Raw genomic sequence first — 27,484 nt, 5'->3', positions numbered from 1 at the left:
TGTGCAAAAAGTGTACCTTTTGGCCTATGACTGCTTGATACTGGGGCACTACCCTCAAAAAGACACCTTTGTACATCTTTACCCCAAAGGGTTTATAATAATACCATAGGAGTACATATTATTACTGTACTGGTTAATACTGCTACTCTAAGCTAATGTGCAGCCTTTAGGGGTAAAGAAGTCACAAAGGTGTCCAGTTAATACCATTCGACAACATTTGAAAATATCATTTTAAAATATTTGCATTATTTGACATTTTCCTGAGTTCATACATGGCAATTTCCTGCTCTTGAAGTGCTACTCACTTGTCCACATCCAAATAATTGGATGTAAATGGCCTTATTATGCAGTTCTTGAATGGGTTTGAGGAAGGTGAGTAAAACAATAAGCTTCCATGTCTGCAGTGATTAATGAAGGTTTATATATATATATATATATATATATATATATATATATATATATTAGGGCTGTCAAATGATTAAAATTTTTAATCAAATTAATCAGAATTTTCAGTGGATTAATCATAATTAATCACTATTTGCAATTACACCTGAATCCTAAACATTTTTTTTTTTTTTTTTTTCTGAAATGCATACCAAAAGATAAATAACAGGACACAGATACATAATTTTGATGTATTGATTCATCAATATGTGGTTCTTTTTTTCTGAATTTCTGAACCAGTGGTTAAATATAGCCACATATCTTGCATAGAGATTATGCATAGAGAAACTCGAAAGAATTAACTCAGAAACACAAACATGCGCCACCATCACATAAGCAGCACTCTGGGTACTCTTGTTTTTGGGAGGTGTTCATTTGCTCTGCCACAATACTTTAGGATCGATATGTTCACGTTCTGAAGGCTTCAAGTGCCAGTAAAACAAAGTAAAAATGCATATGCGTTCCCAAACAGCTGTAATTTTCGCTGCATTGCATGTAGGCGTTCAGCGCATGGGCAGTGTGAAACACAGGACGCTATAACAGGAAGAAGCTCCAGCGTATCAACTACCAAAGTCGTCTCTGTTTATCGAGCTTGCCATGAATGTATTTGAGAGTAAATGGGGTAAAACATTAAGCTTCTTCGGTGTTTTCGTCGCGGCGAAAGAATTCTTGAGAATTCAGAGATCGACGAGACTTTACTGACTTGAATAATTTGTCACACTGCGCATGCGTGAAATGCGTCAAAAAATTTGACGTAATTAACAACAAACAACTAATTATCGTCGTTAACGCGCTTTTTTTGACAGCCCTAATATATATATATATATATATATATATCAATCAAATAAGCATACACCATTTTGACAAAAACCTATGTATATAAAAACAAAAAGTTTGTTTGACTGTTGAAAATGACTGTTATCCAATGAACAAGAAACGGCAATTATCAACATGCCAACGTTATAATTTGTCTAAACAAAATCCAAATATGGTAAGTGCTGATCAGAATGTCTTTGGAGACACATTAACACATGTATTATTATGTACAAAATAATGGCACTCTCTTCATGAGTGCATCTTAGCTGATAAGAATTGATTTAAATTGTAAGGGTTAAATTATTTATTTAAATATATGTATTTATTTGTGTGCTAACTAACATAATTCCAATGCTCAGGTGCGCCCATTTAATGTACGGGTTTGTCCTCAAATATAAGGCTAAATAAGAAACAAGGCCCTTGTCCTTTATTCTGGCACACTGAAATTGGCAATACCCAAACAAATACCCCAGCTGTGTTAAAGAACAGCCTGGCAGGACAGACATTACCTCAGCTAACCCCTATTGGTTAACTCCTTGCTGGGGTTCTGCAGGCAGGAACACCATGTCCATGCTAGTTGTCTGCTTTTATTCATTAAGAGCAGAGGAGGCACAGCTTTATCGTGGGGCTGTGAGAACTGCCAGAACTGTATGCATTACTAGACATGCAATATCTGAAGTGTCTGTGTATTTCAGTTGTACATTAAAAGTAAATCATGTGTCAGCCACAGCTGGTTGGAATGTGTCAACACTGAAAATCTCAAGGAAAATGATTTATTTTAAAGATAAACTTGTGAGGTAATCGTAGCTGTCAAGCAAAGTCTGGGGTTAATACACAAAGCATAAAGAAACCCGATTAGAAACAAACTAAAGCTGGCCACACACTACACGATTTCCATTTCTTAACCGATTTTAAAACCATGTGAGACCACAGAAATAAAGGCAGTTTCAACAGATTTTTAGCCTTATAATCCTCTGAACGTGCACACTAGATGATTTGACCAGACCACGAGACCACACACTTGTCAATTGTAAGTAGTGCTTAATTTGTAAATTTAATAATTGCTGGATCCAAAACAGCAAAAAAAAAAAAAAAAAAAAAAAAAGAATATATATATATATATATATATATATATATATATATATATATATATATATATATATATATATATATATATATATATATATATATATATATATAAATATATATATATATATATATATATTCTTTTTTTATTGCTATGCTATGCAATAAATATTGCTATTTATTGCTATGTATATATATATATATATATATATATATATATATATATATATATATATATATATATATATATATAATATATTCTTTTTTTATTATTATTATTATTATTTTTTTTTTTTTACAACTCCAAGTTTATATCACACACTTTTAAGCTCAAGTTTCACAATTAAGACTTGTCTGAGAGGATAGTTTTTATTCAAAATTGCAAGTTTATAATACACAATTCTGACTGCATTTCTCAAAAATTGTATCAGAATTCAGAGTTTGTATCTCACAATTTTGAATTAATATCTCGTTAAGTTTAGACTTTTCCCCCTCAGAAATACGAGTTAATACCTCACAAAACAGGTTCATTTCTAACAATTCTGATCTCATGACAGTTCATAGTTAATTGCCATAGTTTGCTGGCACCCTGTCCTTGGCAAAAACTTTAAACTGTAAATTCTTTGGTTGTTCTGCCTTCACTAGACATTTGGGTTCAACCACAGTGGGATCCACCCAACTGAGAGACTCATAACTGTGACGAAACTGTCACAAGCAGTCGTTGATGATAAACACATGATATTATAAACAAAGGGTATCAAACCCTTTTTAGAGAGTCTAAGTCAAATAGATAATCTTATCTGTACTCTTTAAGTTATAAGCTGTGTAAAAAGAACTGTTGATTTCAGACCTTGAGAGTAGAATGTGGTTTAAACAAAACAGTTGACTCAAGTCTTGTGTTGAGGAATTACAGTTTGACAGATTTTCTGGGTGTTTCCTAACAAAACCAACACAAACATGTAGCCTTGATGATTGCAACACTGGTTATGCACACTTTGTGTGCTTCACAATATAAACAAGTACAATGGCAGTGCCAACCGAAAAAGATGGAGTTCAGAAGAAATGCACAATGAAAAAAAAAAAGGCGTGAACTGCCCTGTTATAGCATGTGAGGTCTCTCCGCAGCATCAGGGAGTACCTGCGATTTTCTCAGGATTCTTTTAAGTGCCTGGTACCTATCAGACAGCTCTGTCGATATAAACAGGAACTGTGAACAGCCGGTTGAGATTAGCGGAGACATTCTATTACTGGAGGAACATGTTGCCTGATGTTAACACAGCGATTAAAACCTTGTCTCAGATGTTAGGTGACCTCTTGCTCAAGAAGGCAGTGAGGAGGCAAATCATACTGAACTCAAGGAGAGAGGCTAGGGCAAGTAATTGTTTCATATTTATCCATGCCGACCCATGATAGGAGTCATTCAAACTATCATCTGGTCTCACCATCTTTCTCCTGCTGTAAAAGCTTTGCAGTGTTTTGTATGGCACCATTATGCTAAATTACTCTGCTATGCCATGCATGCAAGCTAATAAAAGTAAAAACCATCTGCAATCATAATTCTGTGTTTAAAATGTTTGTTTAGATTCAAAGGAACTGTTGTAGTGCAAACTCGTTGTAGTGCATCTCCGGTAAAAAAACAACAACACTTCCATCAAAGTGGATACAAGTCCTTCATATGTTTTTATAGCAACAGCTATCTCCTGAAGCAATGCTCTCTTTCTTATTAATGTCCACTGACATTTGCTGGTTTTACGCTCACTTGAGATCAGTGCAAGTTCAGAAAAGTCCAACTGCATTCAGTAGAGCAGACAAGAATAATAGAAGCACAACAATTTCAGATGAGGGCTGCTCCATACGTTTCGCTCTGGCTACGTAAAGAAAATTCACAGTGGAAAGGAAATGATACAAAGAATGTGTTTGGGCTGTATTTGTGTCCATTTAAAGTAAAATGTGTTCAACCATATGTCCAATGGAAAAAAAAAAATATATAGGATTATAGGTATTATATAGCTTCGTAAATACCTTCATAAAGAGTATTACACATTAAGCCACAATACCCTGATTTCATGTTGTTATGATTGTCTAACAACACTTTTCTCTTCATTATTACCATTATATATGTGTTTGCATTCTGTAAATTAACAGTTTGATAAGCTACATTTCTGAAAAGGTAAAAAAGAATTGGAGGCCATTAGTCAACCCGCTAATTAGAGACGTCTCTGACAAAGTCAGAAAGTGCAGGATGCCCTTTTTTATGTCCAAGAGACTGTTATAGAGGGAGAGAGAAGGAGAGAGAGAGACAGATCATAGCTCTGCATTTTAAAGGGCCATTTGCTAATCTGACATCACTATGTCTATTCAATTTATTAGTAGAGACACAGTCTGTATAATGGCCCTAACCATGAGATTTGAGCCAGTTCGCTTGATACAGAACCATTGATTAAACCCTCCCTGAAGGGGAATAAGAAGAAACCTTGAAAATAAATGTGATGGCCTACTTCATCCTTAAGAATAAAATAACCCTGCAAAGAAAAGGCTACCTCAAAGTAATAAATCAAAACAAGATAAAACAACAAAACAAAAGGACAGGACAAAACAACACAAAACAAGGCTAGACAAGTCAGGACAAAACAATACAAAATAAAACTTTGTTTTGCTTTCATTGACGTAGGGGGACTCTTCTCTTCAAGTAAATGAGTCAACCCCCACCCCAGAACTGCATATACGTCAGTTTATGGCATCAAAATCATTTTTTGTCTTTGTAGAAAGTTCAGGATATTCAAAAGATATACATTATGCAAGTGATGCAATCAGAAATGTGATTTTTTGCAAAGTTGATGCTGGGGGTGTTTCATGTTTAGCTCTTTCTTTTATCAGAACTGGGGTACAGAAGCCAAAAAAAAAAAAAAAAAAAAAAAAAAAAAAACAAGAAGCCATATTTGACAAATTTTATTTAATTGTATTTGTAATTATTATTTTTTTTTTTATTAACCTATCTTATTACAACTTTACCTGCAGTACAGACTCATTTATCTTAAGACTTATGCAACTTTTGTTTCTTACAATGTATTGTAGGTAAATATCCACGTAATTATATACATTTTTATATTATATTAACAAATATATATATTATATTTATTAACAAAAAAAAATTGTGGCCTAACAGATAGAGAGTCATACTTGAAACCCAAAGGCTGCAGGTTCGAGTCTCAGGTCTGGCAGAAATTGTCGGTGGGGGGAGTAAATAACGAGCTCAAGGTGAGACACTTGAGCAAGGCACTGAACCCCTCAACTGCTCCCCCGTTATTTGTTATATACAGTGGTATTGTAGCTGCTGTGTGTCACATGACAAGCAGGAGAGTCCCCCACCCTTCATTCATGCCCCCTTAAAAGTGATCCCCTAACACTACAAAACGAAATGATTTATCAAATAAATGAAACATGATAAAACATTTCATACATGATGGTGAAAAATGACTGAATGAATAATACTTAAAGTAGGTTAAGATATATATATATATATATATATATATTGTCCTCTAAACCCACAAGTGAAAAAAACAATCAAACCAGGCATCAATGTAATTTGAATAATTTAACCTAGGCCATGCCCTCCCGCAATTCCTGAGGCCCACACTTTGGGAAGCTCTTCTCTACCAAATAGTGTTCTTTAACTGGATAATGAGATAAAATTCCATGTGGTTAAGTGGCTTAAGTGGCTTGCCCTTTAGAAACCTTGCACTTTTAGAGCTAAATGCCAGATCTAATTGGCCACCACATGATCAGTCATCATATGATTGTGGCACCAGCTCTCCTGAACTCAAGTACCGAACACAGTGGGCCTCATTTATTAATCAACGAGCACAGATCAGTGCACACAAATTAACTTACGACAGAGTTCACGTGTGATTCATGAAACATTCGAATGCTGCCAATCTTATCGTAATGATTGTTGATAAATGTGGCGGCTGAAAACAATCTTCATTTGAATATCACGCCCCTAAAAACAATCCGGTTTACGACAAGGAGAAACAAAACCCGGTCAAAAAGAGGAAATAATCTCATGAAAGAAAAATTTATATTACTCCAAAAACACCTGTTAACCTTGTAACTGCAAACAATTATTTTATGTGTATTAAATACCGGTAAATATCAGGAAACCATTACAAACATAAACATTATTTAGCCTATATTTGGTTCCTTTCACAACAAATCATTTACATTTAACAATATTACAGAACAAGAATGACAAAATAAGAAGCTATTTAATATATATATATATATATATTAAAAAAATAAAAAATAACTTGTTAAACTATTATTTATTATGTAGCATAACATGGCTTTATACTTCAGAATATCCGCGTAAAATCCTTCACATACATAAAAATGTTTGTTTGGGCAATGCACACTGATTTCAAAGTGGACCTTTTAAAATAAACAGTGTAAATATGCTTGACTGCATTTTTGTTTGATGATGAATGTAGCTGGAATTTCAAGCAGTGCTAGAACTAATGTTGTTTGTGTGTGCATGAGGTGCCAGCATGATCAGATCGATTAAATCAAATAAAGATATAAAGAAAATAAATAAAATGCATTAAGAGTGTCACAAAAATCAGCGTAGTCTATACTCGTTGCAAAGCTTGCGTACGCGAGCTGAGACCATACGTGAAATTTGATCGTAGCCACCGCTCACGTCCATATTGACCAATTCCAAGCTGAAAAAAAAAAAAAATTATAATAATAATAATTCTGTTGGACTTTCATTTTATAAATGAGGCCCACTGACTTCATTTGACAACCAACTGTAAAAGACCATATTTGACATCATACATAGTTTGGTCTAACAGGCGAAATGACAATAAGAATATTTTTGAGAATAGAATAGGACTGAATGGTTATGTGACATGTTATTTATCTGTGCCTTGTGATACCGCATCAAAATGCATTCAGCCTCACCTTTGCATTACCACGAGAGTTTTGCGAGTATGTGCGGACAAACGTGTGTGTGCTGAATAAAGAAGTCAGACTTGGCTTGCTGCCTGTTCTCCAATCTGCTGATGGCTCCGCTCGTGACGCCAGGGGAAGCGGGAGCCATTTTTAGCGATGAGGTCATCCTTAATTAAGCAAACAAAGCAAGTCAGCTGAGGCTCTCCAATTCGTTATCTCCACTCATCCTGAAGGACACCCTTTTATCTCCTTTTAATTGAATCTCGCTTCAAACAAGCTGGCTTATCGACTAGCATTGGCATTTTGGGATGGCACTCAGCTCAAAGGCAACGTTGGAATTGTTATGTAAACAAAAGGATAGCCCTCTGCGGAATGAAGGCTCGGCCCTCGGTGAGGGAGACGGGGAGCAGGAGGTGTCGGACAGTGACGGATTCCCGATAAGAAACCTGCTGTGACGGGAGGCTGAAATGGAGATGAGAATCAAAGATCGAATGTCCTACAGCGCACCGTCTGACAGCGGAGCTGTGAGATGACATCATTGGCATGTGGCGGCTGGTTCCCTCCACATTTCCCCCCACCCATCCTGCAGAATCCCATTATGTGTCCGTGGCGAGGAACAGTAAGAGATACTCACACTCTGACACCCTTCTCGTCGCTAATTAGCGGATTTGGAAGAAGCGTGGTTCTTCCAGGCTGCTGGTTGAACAGGAAGACCAGCTCACCCAAATTAAGAAACTCAGACCAACATGTGTGGTCTTGCGACTGCGAAATCTGGCTGCAGCACAGTCTATATGAGACAAGTGCATTATGTCATTATGCATGAAACTTTGGAATTGCAGCTGTTGTAACGCATTGGAGTTGGCGGCAAATGTGACACTAATCACCAAAAGAATAACTGCAAAACTGCCACTAAAAAGTGAGACATTATAGAATCCTGATTGAAAATATGACAACATATGATTGTCTAACCATTGATTGTTCAGGAATGAAATATCTCTGATGTCTCTCAAACCGTTCTCTTAGACAGCAATGAGATTAAGTGGAGAACAATTGGAGACTTTTGCTCACGTCTCCTTTATAGTTTCATAAGAGATCTCAACAATGTCTCATATTGTGCTCAGAATTGCCAATCATTAACCCAAAATGAATCACAGATGAATTTGAATCACAAATCACTGATATCTGTTGTTTTCTAAGGAACCATACTAATGAAAGCGCAACCACTTAACCTGATTTCATTGGAGTAACTGCATCACCCAAAGGGATAGCAATTGCTTAAACAATCATTATCATAAGAGATTCAGATATTAGATCTCCCTGATATCTCAGCTGTCTCTCCTAGACAGCAAAGAGATTAAATAGACAGCAAATGATGGCTTTTGATTAAGCAATCTGACTTGTATCATTTATAATTTCATAAGAGATCTTAACATTGCTTCATATTGTGCTCAAATTTGCCAAGATAAAAATGTTGGCACTCAAAAGTCCAAGAATCTCACTATGAACACAAACATTTCTCCCATAATCCAAGTTGTTATGCTACGCACGCATCATTTTATAGCTCTTTACTGTATTTCAAAGATCATCTTTAAGTGATCTTAAGAAAGAAATAACAAAGATTTGAAGAAAGTCTTATGAGCTATAAAATAGCAATCATTAAGCGTTGACATTTTCAAAAGAAATGCAAAAATTGTATGTCTTGTGTCAGTATTCATCATGCATACCTTCATCATGCATGCCTGAATCTTCTTAGCATCCTTTATAAAGCGATGCTTTTAGCTGTTATAAATACTTTAGTTAAGGGACCAATTCTCGCGATTAGCTATTTACTTAGCATTCATATTACTAGTATAGTTGTTGTTTATTAGTACTTAAAGCACATATTTATGTCAAAAGATGTAGTTAATGCGAAATGATCGCCAACAAAGAACATCCGCAAGAACAGCCACTAAAAAATGCAAGCTATTATAGTATTCTACCTAAAATTGAGGCTCACGTGACTTGAATTCATTACAGTAACCAATTTTCTGAACAGTCGTCATCATAAACGATCCAGAAATTAGATCTTCCTGATATCTCAGTCATTTCCCCTAGACAGCAATACAATTAAATATAGACCAAATGGATAGTTTCAGAAGAGGTCTCAACAATGTCTCATTCTGCTCAGATTTGCCAAGCTACCACAGTCTGCAAAGACAAGTCTGAGATTCTAAGCCTTAAGCCAAACACATCTGCAAACAGAGCAACTGCTGAGCAATGAAATGTTAGAAAAGAACAGCAAATGCATTACGTCATATGTCTGTATATGCTCTTTTCGGTTGTCGTCCATCATGTACAAATGCTTCTGGAAACTTTTAAAGAAGTTGGCCCTAAATCAAATGGGCAAATGTGGCAGGAAATGAAGGAATCAGATGAGAGAGAGCCAAATGTTAGCTGCACAGCAGGGCAATTCCTTTTATGTTGGTTCCATTTCCAAAATGTGATCTTGAAAAGGGACTATGGTTTGGCTTCATGCAATCTCCATTAAAATTGACAAGGTCAGAGCTAACAGATAGCAATATCCATGAAACATCTCACTTGGTTCCTCCAGCACTACTCAAGTCCTTGACTGTGCCAGTGAGTCGTGCTTCAGCAAACGGATGCCATCTAGAGGTTTGTAACAATTCTCTCTCTGCGGCAATTATTCAATGCTTTCATCATCAAAAAGGCAACAGCATTCCAACTAACATGTTCACAATACAAAAAATAAAAAATAAAATAAAAATAAAATAATAAAAAAATAAGAATTATTCCATCCTTTCCTGTTAGATGACTCGTCGAAAAAATTAGATTAGATAGTTTCAGCATGTTTCCTAACCCTATATTTGAATTTCTACACCTACAATCTATTCATGACAATGGTGGATTGATGGAAAATTAGGAACATGCTTGGCCACTTTATTTAATTTTATGACCCAAGTGATGTTTTATTACAGGAAACTATTGATCAAAATTCTCAAGTAAGACCTCCCCATTTTATTTTTTTTTATTTTTTTTATTTTTTTGGATGATAAATTTTTTTTTAATAATGTGTCCTTGTATTTGAGCTGATATTTTGCCACATGAATACAATACTTCCTACATCCTGGAAAATGTCATTTTTTTTTCAGTTTATTATTATTATTATTATTATTATTATTTATGTCAATCTATTATAATTGCACTTTAGCTTTCCCCTTAATTATGTACTAAACATTTAATTTTGTGTCCATGATGGATTTATTTTGAGTTTTAGGGCACTGAGTTTTATTTGCATTACTTGCAACTCCAAAAAGCACAAAAATAAACACTAGAAATAAGTTCTTCTGCAACAGCCAAATAAAAAGAGCCATCAAAACAATTTACCACACAACTCTGGTGCCAGAAAATGAAAGGATCATGAAAAAAAAAAAAAACATACTGTTTATAATATAAAGGTAAAGTTATGTCCCTCCTAAATCCTTCTTTTTTTCCAACGCAAAAAAAATAATAAAATAAACTGGACACAGTAAAAGTACAGAAAGCAAGCTGAGGTCTTGTCTGAACCCATTAGAATTGGCTCGCAATGTTGAACATGTAAAACCTTCCTCATCCTGCTGTGCGAATATGTGTCAGCCAGGCTCAGGATGTTAAGCTAATGGTAACGCATGGTGACACATTGTTGCCGAGAATCTGATTTTATGTGAACAAAATTGTGAGGCAAACAGCATGTAATAAAGTTGTTTATAGATGGCAAGACAAGAACATTCTGGCTTCCCAGCACTGGTCAGCACAAAGCTAAACATTTCATTTAGTTTAATTAGTAAATGTAAAACATATTTGTGGGCAGAGAGTCAACTTCCTAAGGTGAACACAATAGTTGGTTGTGAATTTTTTATTTTTTTTTTATTTTTATCACAACATGAGTTCATCTAAGGAGCCAGAAAGAGAGAAAGGGGGATTTTGGAAGAAATATTGTTTTTGTTTTTGCTGTATAGTCCTTGTGTCAAAATGTAAATATTGTGGTCTAAGCATTCAGACATTTACTGATTCAATACAGATCAGAACTTGGCCAAAGTCATGAATCTATATATATACATATGAATATGTATATACATACACATTTATGCATTTAGCAGACGCTTTATCCAAAGTGACTTACAGTGCATTCAGGCTAACATTTTTTACCTAACGTGTTCCCTGGACCCTGGATTCGAACCCACAACCTTGCGCTGCTAACGGAATGCTCTACCACTTAACACAGGAACACACATGTACATATATGTATGCAGTACAATACATATACACTTTGTGTGTGCGTGTAATCCAGGATAGTTGTTACAGTAGGGGAAATGCATGTAAACAGGCCAGGTGATAAGCAGTCACAGCTGCCCATGTAATCTGTACAAATATGTAGTTGGCTTTCATGAATTAACCCAAGTTTTATTAAAGCTTGCAAAGCTGGAAACATTCTCATGAGCAAAAATACCAAGAATTGAGATGAACAGCAAATTACTGCATTATCCAAACACCAGAAATTGCTATTGAATATTAAATATTTTGTCCTTGTTGCTTTTTCTTTTCCAAAGCATTGTCTTAAATTCCAAAATGTCCTCCATGAAGAATTTTCAAATGTTTCATTATTCCACAAATCCTCTTATTTTATATCGTAACAGTAGATCCCTTCACTGTAAAACAAAGAGTGTATTTTTGTCTCAAATTTTACAGAATGTGATACATGATCCAAAAGATGTTTGAATCTCAGGGAAAATAGCCGCTGTCAGCGTGTATGTTTATGGTCACCATCTGATAATCACATTATAGAAAATAACCATGTTGTCATCACAGGGTTTACTTAGGGGCTTTTACACTGGAGCTATTTGAGCGGTGCTTTCATAGTTTGGTTAATTTTGTGTGAAAGTGGCTTTCTATGGTCAGCGGTCAGAGCTGTGTGGAAGTGAAATGCTGCTGATGACATAATTTGCATAATTGTTTGCTTTAGGTTTACATTTCTTATTCAATGCCTTCCTATCTTATTTCATTAGAGAACAGAATAATTTCTCTCACCTTGTTTCTTGCTGAATGTTTGAAAATTGTACAATGCATTACTCAAACTGCACTTCGGAACAAGAAGTTGAATTACATGCAAAGTCAGCCTCATGACCAACACATGCTGAAGGGTGTAAGGGTGCAGTCAGTGTCTGTAACTGATGAAGGTCTGTCGATCAGAATCAAAGACATCAAACCATCTGTCCCCCTGCCAAGAATCGTCTTCATCTCATGGTTTCACTCATCAGCACTCTTCCTTCTGCTGGATTGATTGGTTGCAATGACTAAACCCACCTTTTCAACTTTAACATTTTGTTTCTGCTCTTTTAATAGATTCCAGTCACCCAAACTTTGACTCACAAGCCATGGCTCGGACAGACGGGTGCAGGTCACTGCCAGTCACACAGGCTGTTAGTAACCCATCTCCCAGCCCTCATCTTTATCTGCCTCTGCTCCTGTAACACTGAAATTGTAGTGCCATGGAAGCTTAACGAGATTTGACCAGATCAACAAGACAATCAGTTATGTATTCAGACTCTGACCGTAGGCTACAAGGATAACATCATCATAGAGCCCAACTGAACTGCAGTTTCCCAGCATTGGGAAATTGGATTTATAAGTCGATCACAGACGTAAGAATGGTACATTCACATCTAAATTATTGGAAGGATCTTGTAAGACAGGACAAGGTCCAAAAGAAATAGTGAAAATTAGGAAAAAACAAATAAATCCTCCATCGATGGCCATTGGTCTGTCGGGTTGAGCAAAAGAACAAATAATGCTAGAAAATTAAATATATTATTCACATAAATACAATGACATACCCTATTGGTCAAACATTTATAATATATTTATATAAATATAAAATGTATGTATGTGTATATATATATATATATAATTTTTTTTTTTTTTTTTCGAAATATTATTTTTTTTTTATATATTATAAATTTTTTTATAGTCACAACAGTTATTTTTTATAATTTATTTTTTTTTACTTCAAAATTTTTTATAGAAAATTTTGGTCACACTTTATTTTAGGGTCCAATTCTCACTATTAACTAACCATTAACTATGACTTTTTCCTCAATTAACTCCTTATTTGCTGCTTATTAATAGTTTATAAGGTAGTTGTTAAGTTTAGGGTATTGGGTAGGATTATGGATGTCATGCATTATATGTACTTTATAAGCACTAATAAACAGCTAATATGTTAATAATAGACTTGCTAATAAGCAACTAGTTATTAGTGTGAATTGGACCCTATACTAAAGTGTTACCAAAAATTTTCAAAACAAATATTAAGTGGTGAAAATCCTCAAGGTTACTTATGTACAGTAACTCTAGATCTCAGAAGGAATGAGACACTGCATCAAGAAGCTTTGGGAATGCCTTCAGTGTGACCATGCTCTGAATCACATGTGTAATAAGTCCAGTGGCTGGGAATGACGTGACGGTCAGGGTGACGTAGTGACCAGGAAGCTATAAAAGAACAAGCAGTGGAAAAAACGGCAGCTTCTGGTAGAATGAGTGAAGTGCTCGCAGGGATGCCGGATGTAAGGCAGAAGATGCAGCATCTCATTCTTGCAGGGAACTAGGGTTACATACTTAACCTTGAGGTGCTCAGCTTCAGGAACTCGAACTGCATTGAGACTCTTTGGAAACGAGAATGCCCACGCCACCAGACTTTCAGACTACTACAGCAAAAGGATGGAGGAACCAGTAGCGGTATGAACATTGAGGTCATAGAACCTGACTAAGATCAGTGGCTCAGGCCAACTTGCCATGTTACAAATATCCTGCATAGCCACACCTGGCAGGAAGGTCATGGAGGCCACCACGCTTCAAGGGCGAGGTGAGACCAGAGGACTCGTAGGACGTCGAGATGGCATCAACAATCCACAGACTGAGGGTCTGCTTAGTAGCAGGCAGAGCCCTCTTGGAAGGACCGTAACAAACAAGTAATCACTCCACATGGAAGCTCTGTGGAGTTCTGCTCGCACTGGATAAATACAGTTAAGCTTATACTGGTCTGGCTCCTCCAAGGGAGGAGGACAGAAGGCCTGTAGTACTATGGGCCATGGCACAGAGGAGGGAACCTTAGGGATGTACCCTGGCCTGGGGAACAGAAAATATTTGGCTAAACCAGATGTAAAGTCTAGAAAGGAAGGGGCCACAAACAGGGCCTGCAAATCTCTGACTCTCTTCAGCGTTGAGATGGCTAATAAGAAAACAGTCTTAAGTGCCAAAACTCGATCTGAAACCTCTATAGGTTCAAAAGGAGGTTTACAGAAAGCCTCCAAGACCACGGCCAGGTCCCAAGGGGGACATGAATGCATACTGGAGAACTCAACCTCAGCACACCTCGGAGGAAACGTGTAACCAGGAGTTGTCTTTCCACAGACTGACGACCAAGATGGGTATGGTAAGCCACTATAGCCGCCACGTACACCTTCAAAGTGGAGTGGGTCAACCCAGTGGAGAATCGAACCAGAACTTCAGCACTGAACTGACTGGACAGTTAACTGGGTCAAGCTGGCAATCTCCACACCAGGAGGGAAAGCCTTCCTCTTCAAAGCATACAGTTTCCTCATTGAGGGAGCTCTGGATTGGAAGATGGTCTCAACAACCTTGGTTGAGAGACCGGAAGCTGTGAGTTGTGCCCCCTAAGGGGCCACACCCACACCTTCAACAGCTCTGGGCGGGGGTGAAAAATCATAAACTCCACCTGTCAGAAGAGAGCCCTCCTAATGGGAATCTTCCATGGAGACCCGTCAAGAAGGGAAATCAGGTCAGAGAACCATACTTGACCCAGCCAGAAATATTATCATAGCTTCGCAAAATTATGATTGAAACCTGATATCACATGGTCTATTTTACCTATGTCCTTGCTATGTTTCTAGACATGGGAACATCACAGTTTCATTGCTGTCTACAGAGAGCTCTCCGCTTTGAGCAAAAATATCTTAATTTGTGTTCTGAAGATGAAAAAATGTCTAGTTTTTAATGACATTAGGATGAGTAATTAATAGAGATGTTCCAATAACCTTTTTCTCTTCCTGATACCGATTCCGATACCTGGGCTCAGGGTATCGGCCGATACCGAGTACTGATCCGATACCTGGGTGTGTATCTGTATATAGAGCTGTATATACTACTAGCCCTGTGTAAATTGGTAGAATTATTTTATGGTGTGCTTCAGACTGATCCCTTAATAAAACATGAACAAATACATCCGTGTCCTCATATAGTGACAGACAGCAGAGACTACAAAACAGCGAGCTCCCGCGCATCTGCGCCCGTTTCCCACAGAGATGTAGAATTTGCAGGAGTAATATTTAAATAGTATTTTGCAGTTTAATATTCACAGACACTAGTATATATTCGGCTACTGTCTGGAGCCCTATGCTTTGACTAACACGGAAGCGACTGAACGCAGCTGCTGGTACCGAATATACTCGGGAGTTGGTAACTACCGGTACTACAGAGACATACTGCTAACCACTTATCTATAATATAGAAGCGGCTTCACTGTCTGTTGGCAGTTTAGAACACGATGAGCGATCCAGTTATATATAGATCAGTGCTGTTAACGCGTTTACGTTTCTTCTTCGCTGCTCTAAATAGGGGTTGCTTGTGCAAGCGGTTAGGCAAAGCTAGCGGTCATAACTAGGTCTCGTTTAAGAAAATAGTATCGGATCGGTATATGGGTTCATGTTCTCGCTGATGCCGATGCCAGAATTTGTTGCGGTATCGGAGATATTTCCGATACTAGTATCGGAATCGGAACAACTCTAGTATTTAATGACCGAATTTTACATTTTTGGGTAAATTAACCATTTAAAAGAATATATTACAAACTTTTGTGCAGTAGTAAAGTTCCCCATATATTTTAAGAGGCTGTTTATGTACAGATTTTATTTACAGTTGAGTAAAGCTGGAGCTGTTCTCTTTAATACTGTTAATATGCCTGTGAGTTGTGCTTACCAGTGTAGATTTCTGCCTCTGACGGGTCCTCGACTCGCTTATGTTGAATGATGTAATCTGAAACCTTGTAGCCAATCAGTGGTTCAACATCAATCCATTCCAGGGCCACCATTGTACTGGAGGGTTCCAGGTGTGGAGCCAGTCTCAATCTTTGAAAATTAGAAAAAAGTCAACATTATGTGCATTTAAGTACTATTTGACAGAATGCCAAAACCGACTAATTTACCTAAGCAGGGGACATTTTAAGGCATCGTAGATGGGTTAGGATGTCTCTTAATCAAAAGCTATTTTAAATGGTATCCAGCATTGCTACGATACATTGGGAAATTTTGCACAAGCTCTCAGCCCTCATTTCAGACACAAATATGGCTGCAAAATCAAAAAAGTTCGTAACAAAATTAAATTTGATGTTTATTTCATTCACAAAATAGGACTGTCTAAATAATTTGTTGTTGTTGTTTTTAAGTAATACTTAACAAATCCTTTTATTCAGGAAGGACACTTTAAAGTGACAAAAGTGAAAGTGACAGTAAATACATAAAAAATGCACAGTAAATACAAAAAAGAAAAACCTTTCTATTCATCTATGCACTTTCTATTCATCTGTGAATCTTGAAAAAAAAAAAAAAAAAAAGATCACAGTTTTCCACCAGGCTATTGGTGCCGGAATTATTTTTTTAATTATCACGTGACACAGAAGACTGCAATGAAGCCAAAAAAAACTGCTTTGATCACAGGAATAAATTACATTTTAACATATATTTGCATATACAATTTTAAATTGTAATAATAGATCACAACTGTTTTTTATTTTATTTTATTTTTTCTATGTTTGATTAAATAAATGCAGTCTTGGGGAGCATATAGACTTCTTTCAAAAACACACACACAGTAGTTTAGTTCTGCCTTACATTTTAAGACATTTTTTTTTTTTTGTACAGATTTTATGTACCTTTTTCATTATGTGACTCAGCATGTAACGTAATGGACATACTGAGTCACCAAACAATTGCCTTGATGAGACAGTTTGGCAGTAAAGATTATGCGGCATCATTTGTCTTACCAAAGTCTAGGAAAACCTTAACATTCTTCCCAAAAGTGATGCCATGAACCAAGTATTGCATAAAGGTGCTTTCAGGACACCTCAGGGTAACTTACACAGGCCGCCGCAGGGGGCTGCAGTTGGGAAGCCCGTCTTTGCCAAGTGCTGTCAGGTCACAGCGGCACCAGTTCTCGATGACATCACCCTTCCCCGCACACCAGTATGAGCTCATCGTGGCACTTTTGAATGCCTGCAAAATAAATGGCACAGGTGAGAGAAATGCAATTATCTCCACGAGCAAACGTCCTTCCGCCATACTCGATGAGTCACCAGGAGTTGCCAACATCACGCTCTGCCACCTCCACTCAAAAAGTGGTGTAACTCTGTGAAGTTACGCAGGCTAAGGGCGCTTTGTATAGACAAGAACCTGTCAAGATTTAATTGGAAGCTGTACCAAAAAAGGTCATCCCACGTGTGAATGTCAAGAGACTCTGTCTCTGGGGCAATAATAAGACTAGTGTGGGGCAGAGAAGGAGGGGGAAACTGAGACAAAGCCGAGGGATGGCACACAGTGAGACAAGAGGTTGTGAATCATTCTAAAGCTGTCTTTCCAACTACAGGTCGACTAGTTGAAGTGAACTTTTGCCTGTTTGGTGATTAGGTTAACTGCTTTGAATTGAATATGACACATCCAATGTGTGAAACCTGGGAGTTGTCCTAATGCTGTGCTTCTCGTCTGGTGTGGGAAGGCCATATTTTGTATTTTTTATTAAATAAACAGCATTGTGGAAAGTTTTCTTAAAAGTTACTTGAGTGCTTTCAATATTGTGTCACTCTCTTAGAAAGTAACTAATGGCATTACTAATGCCGTTACTTTTTTTTATGGAAGGCAATGCATTACGTAACTTTTTTGTTTCCTTTTTTCTTTTGAGCTTTCTTTTTTGTTTTTTATATATAAAGTTCTGTTTTGGGCAAATGTAAAAGCCCTTTCATAACTGTGAAATGAATAAGCCTCATCCTGAAGGAAATGCAAATTCACGCCTGTACTGTAGAGGGCATAGTTTAAACAAACCTTTCAGCTGTGCTGCCTTTCAGAATTAAGAAAAGTATGCAAGAAAAGAAAGTCCAGGAGAAGAAAGTCCCTCTCTTCAGTCATAAGAAAAGAAAGGCTATGTTCAAGTGCAGTAATTTTTGCTTATTAGCATGGTTGAAAAAGCGATCTGATTAGATAATTTGTGTTTCTTGTAAGGCATTATCCCCAATACTGATCATCAAATAGAAGCAAATAAAATGTGACAGTATATCATTTCTATGCTATGGCCTTATTTAAAGATGGCCATCTTTAAGAATGACTGTTCAGATTATATGAACACTTTACAATAAGAGTCCAACTGTAACGAAGGTTAATAAATGCTGTATTAGTATAGTTCATTATTAGTTTCCAAAGTGGAACCTCTGATTGGCTACAAGGTTTCACAATATTAATACATTTAGAAATTTTAGAGTTTCTTCTCTTAACATTTCAATGCACTATAAACAAATATTAATGATCAATGTATAATTAATATTAATATTATTAGAGATACACCAACTGATACCGAAAGCTCATTATTCAGATTGATATCTGCTGCAGTTTGGTTTTCTTAAGGAAGAGGAACCATCTATTTTGGTAAATTAGAGGTTCAAATGAACAACGACAATATTAAATTCAATGCTATTTATTTTCAGAAATAATAATCACACAAAAAAAGTTTGGAGATATGTAGTCTATAGTCTCAAGTATACTTTATAATCAAACTCTAATAACAATGTAATTTGAGTGTCCTAATTTGTCGACAGGAGCTGATACAAACATACAGTAACCACATCGCTACGATTAGTTGCATTTTTAACTGCTGTTTTCTCACTGTTGTCATTATTTGCTGTATTTATTTTGTTATTGAGAAGAAAGAGTGCATCATATATTTAAATATTCATCTATACATTGCTTTCATCAGCGTGGATGTTTCTGCATGAGCATGAGCAAATAAGTTGCTGGCTGAAGTTGATATTACACGACTTTTGTTTCAGTCTGGAGAAGTTGACGCTGGTTGCTGAAACTCCAGACTGCACAATTGAGTTGACAGATTTAACCCTCTCAAGGCAGGCGTTGCAGATTTGCAACAGTAAAGTAACTAAAAACCTTATTACTCCAGATACATATTCCATGAATCTGGAGTACTAAAAACTTTACTATAGGTTACTAAATTTACTAAGTTACTAAAACTTAATTTGAGTCTGAGAGGGTTAATAGAAAACCATGATGGTCACAGACTTCATTTTCTCAGCTTCAATACTTTGATTCCATCCAGTCAGAGGATTTAAGATGTTTGATATTTTGAAACTTTGGTCACACTTTATTTTAGGGTCCAATTCTCACTATTAACTAACCATTAACTATGACCTCAATTAACTCCTTATTTGCTGCTTATTAATAGTTTATGTGTTAGTTGTTAAGGTTAGGGTATTCGGCAGGATTACGGATGTCATGCATTATATGTACTTTATAAGCACTAATAAACAATAAGCAACTAGTTAATAAGCAACTAGTTATTAGTGTGAATTTGACCCTATACTAAAGTGTTAACAAAACTTTTTTTTTTACATTGTTTTATTATTTATATGCTATTTTTAAAATGCAGAGGAAGAACAGCAGTCAGAATGTTCAGCCTTCTTTACTAGCAGGAGCAGACAGTGATGAGGAAGCCGCCCATCTCTCTGATAGCATCAGCAGGTCTCTGGCTGCCAGACCTCACCCCTTATTTACGCACAGGCAACTCCCTTTAAACGGCCTTGATGAATGAGAAGTTATTACAGCGGCAGAGAGATGGAGGGGAAAGACTGCAATCCATTGCGGTATAATGACTTGCATGAGAGATGCCTGGCAGAGGCGCGGAGTCGTGGAAGTCAAAACAGAGAGTGAATGGAGAGCTGCTAGTGTGGGGTGGGCGTCATGACCCAAATCATGGAAACACTATATATAATACCATACAGTTGTTTTCAACTGGAAACTCTACAAAAATGGTTTATATTCAGTAACCATGAGATAAGTACTATTTTGGGATAATCCACTGAACTTTAAGAATGGAAGGTACTATTTTTTTTTCTCCTATTTGGAACTAATTGACATGAACCAAAAAACTAAATCCAGTAAAATAATTAAGGTAATATAACTACCATTTTACTGCTAAGATGTGGTAAAATAGCTGATATACACTGCAAAAAATAAATAAAATAAATAATAATAATAATAATAATAATAATAATAATAATAATAATAATAATAATAATAATAATAATAAATAAATAAATAAATAAATAAAATAAATAAAATAATATATATATATATATATATATATATATATATATATATATATATATATATATATATATATATATATATATATATATATATATATAGTACTTAGTATTTTTCATCTTGTTTTCTCATTACAAATATCTAAACATTGTTAATTCAATATATATTTTGTTAAACAACAATATTAAGAAAATGAATGAATGAATGAATGAATGAATGAATGAATGAATGAATGAAGTTAGTAGGTTTTCCAGTATAAACATCAAAACATTCAAGATACATTACATTTACTTGAGATATTAAGTCTTATTTTCTGAGAAGCTGTAGAAGAAACTAGAAACTTCTAGAAACTAGAAGAAAAATATACCAGTGGGGTAAGAAAAAGTATCTTGCTTTCAAAGTTATCCTTTGAATTAGGTTCATTTTTCTTACCCCAATGACATATTTAGATTTATTAAATTTGGTATATTTTAGTAAGTATATCTTGATTTTAAGAAATAGGTATTTGTCTTTGGATAAGTAAAGTAAACACACTAAATAAAGGAATGGCATTTATTGTAATGCACAAGACAGTATATGCTGGTAGTAACCCTTAAGTAAGAAAAGGGCCCTGGAAAGAAACCATTGATTAAATAAGAAAGCTTTTCCACAAAAACAAAAGGCAGGGGCAATAAAACAATGTCAAATAACAAACCCACAAAAGTGTGGCATGTAAAACCAGTTAAAAATGTATTTGGAGATGAAGGAAATGAATCCAAGAGTCTACGTGAAGGAGCTGTTCTTCATGTCGAATCATGCATTCCCAGTGAATGCTATGAGAATGAAAGAACATTGAAGGTTTAACAACTATGCCCATTAGAGTGGCATTTGGCAATTGCGAAAAGGGTTAAAAAAGTTTCTGCAAATGGGAAACAGATGATCAGAAAACATGAAATATCAATGCTGATGAGTGTAGCCCAGCTCATTGACAAACAGAGAGCCGCAAACGTGCACACACATTTACCACCAGCAGTTTCCTAGAAAAAGCATGCTTGACTGCTCAGCTGCACATGTGAAAAATAGACAAACCGATTATGGCTATGTTTATATATGCAAAAGTAACCTGAGCCAGTTTCGACTGAGTAAGCAGGGAGGGTAATTAGGGACATGTGTTTTTATGTCTCTGTCTGTGTGTGTGTGTGTGTGTGTGTGTGTGTGTGTGTGTGATGAAGGGAGATCTTACGGCGGTCAGACAGAAAGGGTGTATGACAGGGAACCCTACTGGCAGTGAAGTTCTTTTTTGTTATTCACTAAAAAGAAATTTAAAATACCTGAAAAGCAGTTAACTCTTAAGGAACTTCCTAAAACTGCGCATGCTGCTGCAAATGAAGTTTACATGTATATGTCGAATTGTGCTGCACGCTTTCCTCTCAAAAACCAATTTAAAACCAAACCAAAATGGCAGTGGTGAGAAAACAGCAGTTAGGAAAGAATCTGATCATAGTGATAAGGATATGTTTGTACAAGCTGTGCAATTCAGCACTCGAGTCACGTTACTTTTATTTATTACAGTTGCAGCGATACTAAATTTCTCAGACTATACGATAGGCAGTTATTTAAAATGATATCTACAGATATATATATAGTCTTGTTTTCTTAAAAAATAAAATAAATAAAAAATCTCCCATCCAATGTTGTAAACTATGCAGAGAGCCCTCTCATTTTGTATATAATATGTTAAAAATAAGAACAAATCTATTATATTTAATGTTATTAATTTTCAGATATAATAATCATGCTTGAATAAAAACATATGTGACCTGTAGTGGCAAAATGAGTTATAATATGCTAAAAAATAAATACATACATAAATAATTAAAAAATCATATATGAGTTGAAGAAATCGAAGAAAAAAAAATGACTGAGCGACACAAGTTTGAAGTCGATAGAGTCAGCATATTTAGTCCATTTAGAGAAAAAATTAGTTAAAGTTAAGGTTCCAAAGCAGTAATCATCTAGCAACATTGCATATTTTCCTCCAGTTCTTTTCTTAATAATACTTATTGCTTTATTAATAATCACAATATAGTTTATTTTATTTTGTTTTATTTTATTTTATCTTATCTCTGTTATAATTAAGAACTTTTTTGCCTGTAGCTCAAAATTTAGAAAAAGTAGTTTTCATAAAAAAAAAAAAAAAAAAAAAAACCTTTTCGAACAAAATGAACTGTAATTAAGCTCCCTGTAGTGTTTATTATTGTTATTATTAATATTATTATTATTTTTGTTTATTTATTTATTTTTTATAGGTAACCTACAACCTGGCAACCCTAGCTTTACCTTCAGATGATTCATATCGTCAAATAACTCCTGTGTTAATGATACTGCATTAATGTGTTGGTATTTCTTTAACTTGGACTTCCCTAAATTTAACACAAGAATAATTTTTTCATCAAACTTCCTGTCTGAAATATTTTTTTTTTCTACCGACTTTTGAATGACAGGATAAAATTGGTCCTGATCTTGGGTGTTTTTAAACAATCAGCTGATAGCCTATATAATTGCTTTTGTAGGCAGATACCAATTATTGGGAAATACATTGGCACAACCCTATTACTTATATAATAGAAGTACTGAACATGAACTTAAACTTTTCCAGAAAGAGTAAGTACAGTAACTAATTACATTTACTCAAACACTTTTCTTTGATTTCAATTGAATCAATATTGCCTCCTGCAAAATTCAAAACCAAGTTTCCTGAAGACGTGTAGTGTGTTGTGCACTATAAACGTGAACAGTAAACAAATACACTTTTAGGGAAACTGTTTACGATGGATGTTTGCTTTCTTTTTTTTTGAAACCCTTGAGTTCCACAACACCTCTTAACTCTCTAGACCTTAGAGAAACCCATTCCCAATGACAAGATGCAGGGCAATTATGACGTCTAAATGCTATTATCTGTTTTAACTCCTCTGAGCTCACCCTATTACTGTCCCCAATCAGCATCTGATATGTGCAAACATTAGCCATCTGGCCGAGGAATTGATTCATCCGATGACCCAAAACCTCAGCAAACAGGTCATTCCGATCATTTGGCTTAATGTAGTGAAGGAAATGTCCCTGTTTCTAGGAACACCTATAACCATCTTCCAGGAAGAGAGCTATGGCTTCGATTGAATCCAGGGTTCATAAGGGGACACGAAGAATGCAAATAAAAGTGCACATCTTTGAAAAACAGCAAACTGGCTAAAGGGTGTCTATAAGCTGATTCGATTTGCTTTCTCTATCCACTTAAATGGCTAGCAAAATCCATGGCTATAGCATTCCCTGGAAAATGTATGTCTGTCAGCGTATTGCCTTGGGTTAAATACAAACTTTAAGGGCAGTATCCATTATTTTCTTCTTTGGAAAGCGGAGATTGTACCATGATCGGATTGGAGGCATACCTTTGGCAATTCCCTAGCTGAGCAGTTTTATTCCTATAATAAGTTGTACACTCAATTACAGTGAAGGCTATCTCCGACACACACAAAATATAACACTCCACCTGTTGAGCTGATTTTCGGGGGAATTGCTTTTAGGAAGTTTTGCAGAGCGACTCAAAAAAGTCCGAACTTTAAGCAAAACGGTCAGCAAAACTTGGAGGGCAAATAAAAGGTGCTTGGTAGTGTGACTTAGTATGATGCTAGACAGTTTGTGAACGAGAACAACTTTCGCTGTTTGACTGTAGTGACTGAATACTTTGTTTTACAAGCCTCCATTGATTCAGATCGATGGTTAATCATGACCTCATTTATATCTGTCAGTGCTATTATACTATTACATCTCATTAATTTAAACGGTTAAACTGAATAATATCTTCTACAATCAAGAATGAAGCTTGATTCTAGCACAGGATAAAAATTAAAAACATCATTTTTCAACATCATGCATTTTTTTTATCTTCAAATTTTGACTTTTTTGTTTATATTCAAATTTTGACAACAGAATAATAATAATAATTATAATTATATATATATATATATATATATATATGTATAAATTCTGTTGTGGAAGAATAAAACTATTTTCAATATAAACTCAAAATTCTAAGGAGAAAAATCTGAATTTTTATATCTTAATTTAAGTCAGTTTATATCTTGCATTTCTGACTTTTTGTAAAAAAAAAAAAAAAAAAATCATAATTCTGAGTTTATATCACAAGTTTGGTTTTTATTTTATTTTATTTGTACTTTATTATTGCTGTTTCCTCCACTGTATAAAAACAAATTATATTGTGAGTGTGTGTGTGTGTGTGTGTATATGTATTTATGTATATATATATATATATATATATATATATATATATATATATATATATATATATTATATAAGGTATTCAAGTTTATATCTCACAGTTATAACTTTTCTTCTCAGAATTGTGAGTAGTTACAGACTTTGGTCCTGCATTGCAAAGTACATCCGAGTCACACTAATTAATTGAATTAATTAATTGTTCAAAATAAGATCTACAAAATTATTTAAAAAATATGTAGAACTTTGATTTCTTGCACACTTTAGCACATTCGTTAACAAATGCTGACCTTGTAAAGTACTGCAAGATCTTGAACATGAGTAACTAAGAAAAATGTTATACTTTACAACAATACACAAAGATTAATGTTTGAGCTTACACTTTATCGGGGCCCTTGTGGCAATGCTGAGAATGCAACACATGCTTGTGTCAGAAGTTAATTAAGGATGCAGTGTATTCTGAATTGCAAAAAAAAAAAGAAGAAAAAAAAGAAGAAAACAAAAGTTAAGCGTATTCATAGCCAGAAGTGTCTGCATTCGGTTTATTGCATAAAGTATGGTTTAGAATAAAGATGCAATGAAACAGACCTTTTCTTCTACATTGTTACATGCATCTGAATGCGGCAGCTTATTGAATAAGAAAAAAATGTAGGGCAGGATTTAGTTCTATGCATAGACTGTTAATTCAATTTTGCAGAGTGAGCACTGCACTGCAAGCTTGCAGTCTATTGTGGACTGATGGGTTTAAGCAGACTAAATTATTGGAGACGCCTGGCATATATGTCACCAGAGAGAAGCCCAAAGTTTCAACCGGAAAACCCAGCTATGACATTTTGATTAAAAATTACACGAATTTCCATTTCATGTCAACTTTAAAGCTATGTTCGACTGCACATTAGAGATGCACTGGAAACCTACTGCCAGATGTATGAGAAAATGGCTGGAATGAACGTTTCTTCTCTTCTCTGTGTCCAAAGAGTTCCTCCTTAATCTTAAAATGACTGATGAGTTTCCTACTTCCTACTTAATATATAAAGAACAGTGTATGAGTGTGTATGTGCAAGCTTGTGTGGCTAGATTGCGAAGGGGGGGAGCAATGATGAAAACAGGATCAAAACTGTTACATGAGAAGCTCTGTGAATTTCGCTTTTTTTATCCTTTGCAGACTTGTTTTCCGGTACAGTGTTTTTAAGGAAATTGAGAGATGATTTCATATCATAACCATATTTCCATTAGAAAGAGACTGATGACTAAGCTCAATAAGGCAAAAAGGACACAAAATACAGTACACATTGTGTTTTGCTCTTTTTGCAGTAACTATATTCCTTAAAACTTCTGACGGCTGTGACAAAATCAGAAGGGTATGGAAAAAACAAAACCATAAGGTTAAAATACATTCTCAAAACTCATAAACTTCCTCCATGTTTTTTTTCCCCTATGCAAACTAACTGACGTAAAGTTTTGATGGTTGCATCAAAAGTAAGCTGATGTAAAAAAAAAAAAAAAAGAAAAAAAAAAATTGGATTACACAGGAATATCAGTGTTTGGTTCTCAATGGACCAAAGCTAGTCCAGCTCATTGACTTCTTCTCCATCATGTCCTAATCACGAAGCGCTCTCATCTCTCTTGGAAGAGGCGTCGTTTTGGGTTCAGGTGAAGATGACAGCATTGTCTCTGTAGGTCTTTTGAGTCTGTTACACTAATTGACAGGAGGCTGTGACCGCAAGGAGTCTTGGCTCTTCCCCAGAGTCGATGACATCAATATCATCCTCATAATCTCGCAGTATCTTCTAAGCATGCTATACGCTCTAGTCGGAGCCCTTCCCAGTCAACTCGGCTGCGTTTTTCTCTCCTGTTTGTTTACCAATCGACAGATCCCCGCTAGGGACCGTCTGCTATCGATTGAGAGCCTTTCGTCATTGTTGACGCTCCTGTTATTAGCAAGATCCACACACACACACACACACGCACTGTATGCAGGTAGCTAAGCTGCCTGCTGGGGGAATCAGTGTTATGGAGCAGGTCTGATCCCTAGAGCGCTTGTCCGTCAGGTACGCACCGGGCCAATGCAGGCCATTTGGTAAGTGAGTCACTCTGGAGTCTCTTGACGCTGCTGAACAACAGACACTGGTTAATGGCATCTTGCCTTCTAAGACATCAACAGAACGAGAGATGATGCAGAAAAGAAAGCTCTCGCAAATCTGCTCCAAAACTAAATTTAATATCCTCATTACGTCGATGACTCAGAAGGTGCAGCAGCTCCTAATGCAATCTCCTCATTTAAGGATATTTTATGATCACGCAGTTCAGCAAAGAAACAGTGGTTTAAAGAAGGGTAACAATGTTATTATTCTTCTATTACGATATTAGAGTATAATTGTTCATGTTGCATTTTCTCTAAGTTCAGTTCATAACATCCTTTCGGAAAGACAAACCCTGCTTCATCGTAATGAGAATCACTCCTGCCATCTTCTGGCACATCTGGA

The 27,484-nt window shown here is 35.7% G+C and overlaps 1 protein-coding gene across 1 annotated transcript in view; it reads right to left on the bottom strand.

The window, feature by feature from the left end:
• The window catches only part of LOC127957904 (astrotactin-2-like), a 489,389-nt gene that overhangs the window by 32,639 nt on the left and 429,266 nt on the right, over window positions 1-27,484 (bottom strand). Inside the window, exons 18-19 of the mRNA XM_052556604.1 lie at window positions 17,485-17,618; window positions 16,327-16,475 (exon numbers count right to left, since the gene is read on the bottom strand). Coding sequence (XP_052412564.1) covers window positions 16,327-16,475; window positions 17,485-17,618 — 283 coding nt within the window. The remainder of the gene's footprint in view (window positions 1-16,326; window positions 16,476-17,484; window positions 17,619-27,484) is intronic.

The sequence above is a fragment of the Carassius gibelio genome, chromosome B5 (assembly GCF_023724105.1).
Source record: "Carassius gibelio isolate Cgi1373 ecotype wild population from Czech Republic chromosome B5, carGib1.2-hapl.c, whole genome shotgun sequence".
NCBI classification, from domain to species: domain Eukaryota; kingdom Metazoa; phylum Chordata; class Actinopteri; order Cypriniformes; family Cyprinidae; genus Carassius; species Carassius gibelio.
This window is presented reverse-complemented; position numbering and strand designations above follow the sequence as displayed.